General features: G+C 52.1%; 2 protein-coding genes across 2 annotated transcripts; both read right to left on the bottom strand.

The window, feature by feature from the left end:
• Nucleotides 1-489: 489 nt before the first annotated feature.
• On the bottom strand, nt 490-1,904 carry C16H6orf15 (chromosome 16 C6orf15 homolog). The gene is made up of 2 exons (XM_036875694.2): nt 1,763-1,904; nt 490-1,517 (listed from the first exon to the last, which is right to left on the bottom strand). Exons 1-2 carry the CDS (start codon nt 1,827-1,829, stop codon nt 661-663), a joined length of 924 nt encoding a protein of 307 aa, XP_036731589.1. The 5' UTR covers nt 1,830-1,904; the 3' UTR covers nt 490-660.
• Nucleotides 1,905-4,523: 2,619 nt separating this feature from the next.
• Nucleotides 4,524-8,975, bottom strand: CDSN (corneodesmosin). The gene is made up of 2 exons (XM_036875633.2): nt 8,776-8,975; nt 4,524-6,640 (listed from the first exon to the last, which is right to left on the bottom strand). The coding sequence occupies exons 1-2, from the start codon at nt 8,861-8,863 to the stop codon at nt 5,274-5,276; spliced, it is 1,455 nt and encodes a 484-aa protein (XP_036731528.2). The 5' UTR covers nt 8,864-8,975; the 3' UTR covers nt 4,524-5,273.
• Nucleotides 8,976-9,193: the final 218 nt, after the last annotated feature.

The following is a 9,193-nucleotide window of genomic DNA, read 5'->3' as shown; positions in this document are numbered from 1 at the left end:
CTTCTCCCTTTATTGATGTCTGCTAATTATTCAGCAAATGTTCAGACTTGGTTCTCTGGGGCACAATGTGCCACATGATTCGTGTAAGGGAGAAGATCAGCACACCCTCCACTTCCAAGAAGTGTGAATTTCTGAGGAAGAAAATATAGACATACACCAAATGACTTTCTCTGTGAATCAAAGGGTATTCGTTCCTCACTTGGTGCTGATACTCATGTCCTGGCCCTCATCCTTTCCCCCTGCCACAGGTGCCATCTCCATTAGTCCTGCTGCCTTCCTGCCCTTTTCTGATTCCAGGACAGTTCTGCGCTAGCACTCCCACCTGCAGGTAACACCAGGAGGCTCCACCCTCAAACACCTGGGCTTTGATCTTTTGCAAAGGATGGCAGAGCCTCTGGAGGACCCTAGAGGGACAGGGGGGTGGCTAAGAAATGGGGACTGACAAAACTCACTTTAGTTTGCACTAGAAACAAAGATGCAACAAAGGAGCAGATTCAGCAACTGTGTGTGTTGTATTGGAAATGGGCCTGGGTAGTGAAACGTGGAGATGAAGCTAGAAAACACACTGATAAAATCTTGATTTAGCTCACATGGCAAGTGGAGGGAGCAGGATTCCCTTCTCTAATCTCCAATTTAGGGTTTTCCTCCTCTGTCATTTTCCTAACCCCACTGTGACCCAGGGTTTTGAGGATTGGGGAAGCCAGCTGGAATGTTCCAGGAAGAGCCAGGAGGATAGAGAACTCCAGAAGGAAACTGATTATTAATACCTGGGTATAGATGAATATCGCTCCAGCTGCCTCCTGGATACCCATTAATATTCCCCCAGCCAGCACTTGGGTATTGATTATTGATACCCCAGATTTCCCCAGGGTATGGCATGGGCCTTGTTCCCCATCCCATGCCAGGACCTCCACCTCCCCAGGACATGCCAGGATTCAGGGTCTCCCAGGGGTGACCAGGCAGAAGCAGCCATCGAATCCTGCTGATGAGAGACCAGGATGGATGGTGGGCAAGGATTAGCCTCTGGGCTCTCAGCACCTTAGAACGGGGTGGCCGTCTAGACTCAGAGTCCTGGTCAGGGAGTAAAGCCTCAGGTGAGGGGCCTGCAGAGTATGCAAAGTGTCCTGCAGGCCAAGGACCACTGCCCAGAGGGAGGGCGACACCACCAGAAAGGAAAGACGGCTCTTCAGGCAGCCCTTCTTCCATGTGGTCCTTGACTGCAGCGGGCATCACCTGCCAAGGATCCTCAGAGGGCCAGGAATCCACAGAGGGCAGCCCCCCAGATGGGGGCCACCTCTGAACCCCAGAACCTCCTGCAGGTTGGGAGCCACCTGATGGAGAAGCACTGGGCTTCAGAGGAACCCTTACTAAGTCATTAGACCCAGCGTCTGGTTCGGGCTGAGGATGTTTAGAGTTTGAGCGGCCAGCCAAGGAAGGTTGTCCAAGCAGAGGCAAGCTGGTCCCCAGGCCGTGAGGAACTTTCTCCTCCACTGCACTGATGCTCCGGGCGAGGAGGCCTGAGGGAAGGGAGGAGGAGGCAGCCAGTGGACTGGATGCTTGGTCCCAATGCCCTCCCTGCCTTGATTCCCTGATCCCCTTTGCTTCAAGCCCCCTCACTTCCTCTGTGCCATTCCCCACTTCCTCTACTTCCCTCAGGAGCCCATGTGTGCATCCTCCTGCCTTTACCCCTTCCCTTAATTCCAGTTTCCAGGGACCCCCAGTTCCCTCCTGCACAAGGGTTGGTTGGGCACAGCCTCCATACCTGGGAGGTGAAAACAGACCAGGAGCAGCCCCAGGGGAGTCCCATTCCCCACCATGTGGCCCTGCATCTTGCTCAGCTCTGGCAGCTCCCTCAGTCCCTGAATGGCCAGCCCTTTATCCTGTTAGTGGGGCGGAGGACAGCAGAGACAGGCGGGGCCAGTGGTTGTGCAGACAATAAATCTCCATAGTCCATCCTCATTCCTAATTCCATCTGTGGTAACAGGTGCCACTTGAATGTCACAGGGAAGCTGAGTGTTCTCACCCCGGCCCTTACCTCAAGCTCCCCACCCCTTACTGACGCAGGTGTCCTGGCTCACAGCTCATCACTGATTACCAGTCCTGCCCTTCCCTGGCTCCTACACCAAGCAGGACCTTCATTCACCCTTGGGGTCCTAATCTCTTCACTGTCTTCTCAGCAATGGAAACACATGATTCTCTTCACTTTCTGTCTGGAATCCAGATCATTCTCTTCTAGCACCCCTTTCTCATGAATTCCCATAGCTCCTTCACCTTGATCACACCCGGAAGGAAGTTCTGGGGTGCAGATGTGGCCCTCCATCTGAGGGGCTGCTCCTCGATGAAGCCCTGTAACTAGGGAAATAGACATGGTTTCCATCCTTAAGAGCTGACGGTGTATTAATTTCCTACTGCTACTGTAATAAATAACCACAAACTTAAGGACTTACAACAACATATGTTTATTATCTTACAATTTTGAAGATCAAAAGTCTGACACGGACCTCACTGGGTTAAAGTCAAGGTGTGGGTCAGCAGGGCTGCATTCCTTTCTGGAGGCTCCAGGGGAGAATCTATTTCCTTGGTTTTCCGGCTTCTAAAGGCCCTTTGCATTCCTTGGCTCATGGGCCCCTTCCTCCATGTTCAAAGCTAGAAAAAACAGGATCTTCTCACATTGCATCACTCTGATCTCCTCTTCTTCCCTCTTCCCCATTTAAAGGCTTTTACGATTACATATTGGGCCACCCAAATAGTCCAGGATAATCTCTCTACTTTCAGGACAGCTGACAAACAATCTTAACCCCATCTGTAATCTTAATTTTCCTTTGCTAGTAATCTAATATATTCGTAGGTTTCAGGGATTAGGATGTGGGCACCTTTGGTGGTGGGTGGGAGGGCACCATTCAGCCTACCACAGATGGTCAAATGTGTCCACAGATTATGAATGTACTGATAAAGAGCAGATGTTTCCAACTAACAGTAAAGGAAACATTTAAATGCTGTTGTCAAATGGCCATAACTGATCATTGTTGAAGCTGGGTGGTGGAAGTATAGGGGATTCATTAGCTATTTTGCCTACTCTTTTAAGTTTGAAATTTTTACAATTAAAAAGTGTTAAATGCCTTCATTTTCACTGTTGCTTCCAGAAGGCACCCAGGCAAGGCTTCCCTGGTTGCATGAAGTCTAAATATTAGCTGTTAGATTTTACCATGCCAGCCTCACCCCCACCCCCTGCTGGCTCTTGGAAGAGGGAAGACTCCTCTCCAGAAATAGCCAATGGGTTGGAGGCACTGACCTTTTTTGGTGACGTCCACCAATTTTGAAAAAGTTTTTGACCTGGACCACATCAGAGACTAGAGGACCCCCTACATCCAAGGTTGTACTCCTCCTTCAGCTGCAGTCCACAGAGCCTCTGAGGGCCTGGATGCCTGTCATTGGCTGCAGTCCAGGGCCAGATGCCAGGCCAAGGATGACTCAACAGTAATGACAGAAACAGGACTGTCATGGAATCCTCCTGTGTCTTCAGTCACCCCTGAAGTTTGGCTCAGCTGCCCCAGATCATTTCTCATCAATCTGACACATTTCTGCTGGTATAGGACTTGGAATTTCAACAAAAGCTATAAATTTGGGACTGGCTAACCTCATCCCAGTAGGAGGGAATGGGTTAGATCCCAGAGCAGGGGTGAATGCCTTTGCAGCCAAGCAGAGATTGTGAGAGGTGGCCTGTGCTTTGGGGTGAGGACCTTCCTGTAGAGACGAGCACAGCCCACCCTCTACCTTGGGATAAGAGAACTCCCCTGGCCTCAGCCCTGCCTGTCACCATGGGCCTCACCACTCTCCACTTTCTCTCTCCTCCCGAGAGGCCCCCTTCCCCTTCATTATTAAGGCTCTATCCTCTCACCTCCCACAGCTCTCTAGAACCACAGTGGAGGCACCAAGGTGGAGAGGACACTTCTGGCTCTGTTCTGCCACGGGCTGCGACATTTTTAAGTAGGCCAGTGAGTCACCATGCTTGGCTGCCTCACTGTCATGCTCCCATCCCCTGTTTTTTACTCTCTGCCCCCAACTCCCAGAACAACGCCCGCCTGGGCTCCTACTCAGCCACCAGGAATCTGGCCTGAATTGTTGTGTTCCAGCTTCCCAAGGTTCCACTGTCCCAGGAACCCAGGAAATGAACACTCAGGACTCCTAGAGGATGCAAACTAATGGTAGAGGAGAAGGAGCCTGGGTGGGGAAGGGGAGGAAATAATTAAGCCTCTATACAAGGTGAGTGGGGAATGGAGAGAGAATGGATTTTCTAGAACAATGAGAGAGGAAAGAAATGGGAGGAAGCATCTGTAAGACCAGGCAATGTCTGCTTTCGGTTCAACAAATATTTATTGTTTTCCTCCTTTGTGGGAGGAGCTGTAAGGTAGAAGAGAAATACTGGTTCAAATTATGAGTGAAAATGGGGACCTCTAGAGGCATAGGAGCGCACCACCAGATCCTAAGAGGAGACCCAGGACTCCAAGAAGGTAAAGTCTGCACCTGGTTCACACAGTTTATTGGGCCATCTGTTCGGGATCCAGAGAAAGCACCCAGTCTCCACAGATGCCCTGGTGTCTCCCTCACACAGGGAAGTGTCTGAGCATTAAGGGAAGTGGCAGCCGGGAAGGGGGACTGAGAAGGAGACCCCGAGAGGTAAGGAGGAGTGTTGGGAACTCACAGAGGGTGTGGTGGTCTCTGTGATGGAGGGTGGGAGTGGAGCTGGGAGTGTGAGAACCCAGTGGTGTATCACGGTGGTTGACCAGATGCAAAGTCAATGAAAAGCAGTTGTTTTCAGACAACAGTTTGGACTGTAGTTTATTTGGCAAAGAGGGAGAGGAGAGGATGACTTGTCTAGGAATCAGAGTTACTCTGGGCTGTTTCAGGGTTTTCCCAGTCAAGAATCTGAGTGGGTGGGGTTAGGTGATGAACTGTTCCATCTCAAAGTAATGGCAAAAGAAATTTCAGGGAGTGGTTATCTGGGAATGAGTGGTAGCATGGGAATCAAAGCAGTAGAGAGAATGAGGGAAGAAAGAAAAAAGAGGTGATGAGGGGAAGTCTGCCCTATTGCAGCCATAGAAGTAGAGCAGCCTTCTTGGGAGGGAGGAGGGAAGGAAAATGACCTTACCCCATGCCTGGCCCCGGAACATCTCCCATGCACGTGCTTGTGTGCGTGCGTGCATGCGTGTGTGTGTGTGTGTGTGTATTCCCACAAAGATGAGTATACAAAAGCTGACTTATGGACTGTTGAGTTACTCTCCCTGGGGTAGGAAAGCTTCAGGGTCAGCTAGCTGGGGCCCCAGAGGCTTGACTTGGGTCAGAATGTCCCGGATGGAGCGGCAGGGGAACTTTCCACAGGGTTTGGCACCAGCTGAAGGATCGGGTTGGGGTGAACCATCAGGACCCCCACTCAATGTCAAGGAGGAGACAGAAATACAAGGGTGGCTGGAAGAGCTGGACTTGCTGCTACAGGGTTGAAGGATGATTGTGCCACTCGACTGGGAGCTGGAGCTGCCACTGAAGGGGCCAGTGCCTGGGAGCGAGCAGGGCCCCTTAGAACCTGAGGAGCCAACTCCACAGGGCTGGACCCCTCCGGAGCCCACTGGCTGAAACACAATGGCAGGGGAAGCCCCCGACTGGTAGATGTCAGAACTAGAAGAGCTGTAGCTAGGGATGATGGGATTGCTGGAGAAGTACTTGCCCTCGGAGATGGGGGGCCCAGCTGCAAAGGAGGGGACCCCTGGAAAGCCTCTGACAGGGTTATCTTTGGTGAAGTAGCCCACAGGGTAGATTTTGCCTTTACTGTGGGCCAGGCCAGGGGCCAGGTAACTGTTAGAGGAGCCACCTACCACCTCATAGCTGCCATAGGATGTGTCTACAGAGGTGATGGGGGGGCAGGGCTTGCCTGGAAGGCTCCCATCACTACAGGGGACACGTCCAGGGCCGCCAGAGCCATGCTGCTCAACCACTACCACCACTGGCCTTTGACCCTTGGCCACAGAGTGGGAGCTGGAGATGTAGGGACCAGAGTTGGAGATGACAGGCCCCCCACTGCAGGGAGAGTCAGGGACGTCTGGACCACAGGGGCGTAAGTTAGAGCTGACCCTTTGACCTCCACTATTGGACACCCAAGAGGTTTGGGAGACGGAAGAGCTTGAGCCTCCTCCAGACTGGGAAGAGCTTATTACAAAGGGGGAAGAACCATCATTCATTGGTAGAGCGGAGCCGGAGCCTGACTGGGAACTGCTGCTGCCGGACTGCGAGTAGCTGGATGCATCTTGTAGACTAGAGCCAGATCCGGAGGAGTAGCTCATCTGGGAATACCCCCATCCTGGCTTAAGTTTCAAAGATCTGGAAGAACCACCCTGGGCAACATTGGATCCGCTGGAGCTGCCACTGGATACACCAGAGCTGCCACTGGATCCACTGGAGTCACTGGAGCCACTGGAGCCACTGGATCTGCTGGAGCCAGTGGAGATGCTGGAACTGCTGGAGCTACTGTGGCTGCTGAAACTCCTGGAGCCACCCTTCCCAATGAGACAGGGGTCATTAGGGGAGGTGACATGCATGGGGTCCTTACAGGGGTCTGAGAAGGTCCCGATGCTCTTAGCCAAGGTCCCTAGGAAGGAAAGAAATGGTTGGTAAGGGCCAGAACAGCATGGCTTTCCCCCTCACCTCCAAGCCCCTTGTCAGTCATCTGCCGCTCTGACTTCTACTGCAAGGAGCCCAGGGAGAGTTTGGCATGGAAAGGGGAGGGAGAACTGACTGCTGTCTCTCAAGGAAAACAAGAGAGCAGAATAAAGGCAGTTTCATTGTTCTGGGAGGGGGGCAAGGAGGAAGCCAAACATCCTCCAGAAAAAAAGAAAATGAGACTCTGAAGTAGGAAAGAAAGAAGATGAGAAGGAATGAGGAAGGGGCAGGAGTAAATAAGTCTAAAAGGAGAGATAGAGTGGGGGAGACTGAGACTCCAAGAGGTGGGAGCATAAATGCCCGCTGAGACTAGGACCAGATTGGGGGAGCAGACAAAAGACAAAGCAGTCGAGGACAGAAACAGTGGAGAAGGAGCAAGAGAGATTCCAGAGAGAAGAGGGAGCTGGCGGCAGAGGGACTGAGTGAGGGATAGGTAAAAAGATGCAGATTCGGTCACCAGCCTCCTCCTGAGAGTCCAGGCTTGGACAAAGGATGGCTATTCTGTTCCCATCTCAATGCTGCCCCTACCAGAAAAGCTAGGTGGGGGCCAGGATGCGGGGACACCCATTGTTGCTTCAGAACCTGCTGGTACAGTGCAACAGGACACAGCACCTGGAGCCACCCCTGCACTCCTGGCCCAGCCCAAGGCCACTAGAGGAAACCCTGCAGGCTCATGACCATTATCAGTTTCCCTCTCTCCCACCCAGCATCATGTGCACACCTGCCTCCCACAGGCCCTCACTGGCTGCTCCTGCCTTTACTTCCCCCAAGGATGTGGAGCCATTTCTTTCCTTAATCCGTCCTTTGCTCCTAACCCTAGGACCCCTGTCCTTCCTGCGCTCCCCATGTCAACCCACAAGGTCCCAAGTACACCACTGGACAGAGCCTTATACTAGCAAGTTACTAAACCTCTCTGAGCTTCACACATTTAGAGAGGCCAAATCTGTCCACCAACAACCAGTTCTCCACAATTTGTGGTGTCTCCCCTTGCCCCTCAAAAATAAATTATCTGGACTAACAATTGCCAAAGGGAAAGAGACTGGGGCAGGGAGGGAGGGAGAAGGGGAATAAGGGCCATTACGATCTGCATACATAATGTATGGGGGGGCACAGGGAAGGCAGTAGAGCACAAAGACAAATAGTGACTCTATAGCATCTTACTATGCTGATGGACAGTGACTGTAATGGGGTATGGGTGGGGACTTGGTGAAGGGGGGAGTCTAGTAACCACAATGTTGTTCATGTAATTGTATATTAATGATACCAAAATAAAAAATTAGTAAATAAATAAATCTTCTGTGTACCCTTCCACACTGAACCCCAACTCTGCCCACAGCCCCCTCACTTGGCTGCAAAATCATCAGTCATTCTTGCTCTCCTCTGCTCCCCGCCCATGGGGCCATAGGCAAGGTCACTATAAATACCCCATGGTCTACAGCACAGCCTGGGGTTTGGATCCCAGCTTTTGCTTTGTAATTTGTGATCTTAAGCCAGTATTTCCTAACCTTTCCTGGCCCCAGTGCCCTCACTGGTAGAGTGGGAATAACAGATCTTCTCTCCTACAGTTCTTCTAATGATCAAAAGTGCTAATGTACTTACAATGCTAGAATAGTGTCTGGGCCATAAAAAGGGCTCTATCAATGGTAGCAATTATTATTACTATTAAATATCCCATCTCCATCTTCTACTGTTCCAGTAATACTGATAGCAACAGTAACAACGAGTATCCACATAACCCTGCTTGTCACATGCATTATTTAATTTGAGATGCACAGAGACTAGAGCCAGGTCTTATCACTAACCCCATTAGAGAGTTTCAGAAACTGAGGCTCAGAAAGTTTAAACAACTGGCTGGAGTGACAAGACAGGAACAGCCCCCAGGCACAAGCATCGGATTCCAGAGCCCCTGCCCTTCCCCCCTCCAGGTCCTGTCCTGGACTCTCCCTGGACAAGAGCGTCCCTCCCCCACACAGGATCCCTCCAGCCTTTCCTGGCTTGGCATCTGCATGCCTCCCCTCCCTCCTCTCCCCACCTCCCCTGCTCCCACAGCCCCCAGACTCCTACCTGGCAGGAGGAGACCAGCCAGCAGCAATACCACCGTCAACCCTTGCCCTCCCACACGCCCCATCCCAGGTGCCCTCGAGGAGACCATCTTGGACTGTGCAGCCTTCCGACTGACAACAGCTTGTGGACACCCAGGGCCTTTATGCCAGGGCTGGACATTCTCTGGGCAGGAGTCACTGTGGGGAGGGGAGGGGAGGCGGAGGGGTAGGTGCCCCAGGGAAGTTGGTGTGGCCGGGAGGAGCTGAAGTAATCAGTCTGGGCATCTGCCTACTCAGCAGCAGGGGTGGCTGCAGTGTGGGGTACCCATGGCCACAGGGCCCTATCAATTCTTGCCACCTGACTGGCTTGCCCATGGTTCCTCATTGCCTAACCTGGAGCCAGGTGCTCTGCCCTGATGTCTGCCCACTGTGGGGCAGTC

This window comes from Manis pentadactyla, chromosome 16 (genome assembly GCF_030020395.1).
Source record: "Manis pentadactyla isolate mManPen7 chromosome 16, mManPen7.hap1, whole genome shotgun sequence".
NCBI lineage: Eukaryota > Metazoa > Chordata > Mammalia > Pholidota > Manidae > Manis > Manis pentadactyla.
The sequence above is the reverse complement of the archived record's forward strand: the minus strand, read 5'-3'. Positions and strand labels throughout refer to the sequence as shown.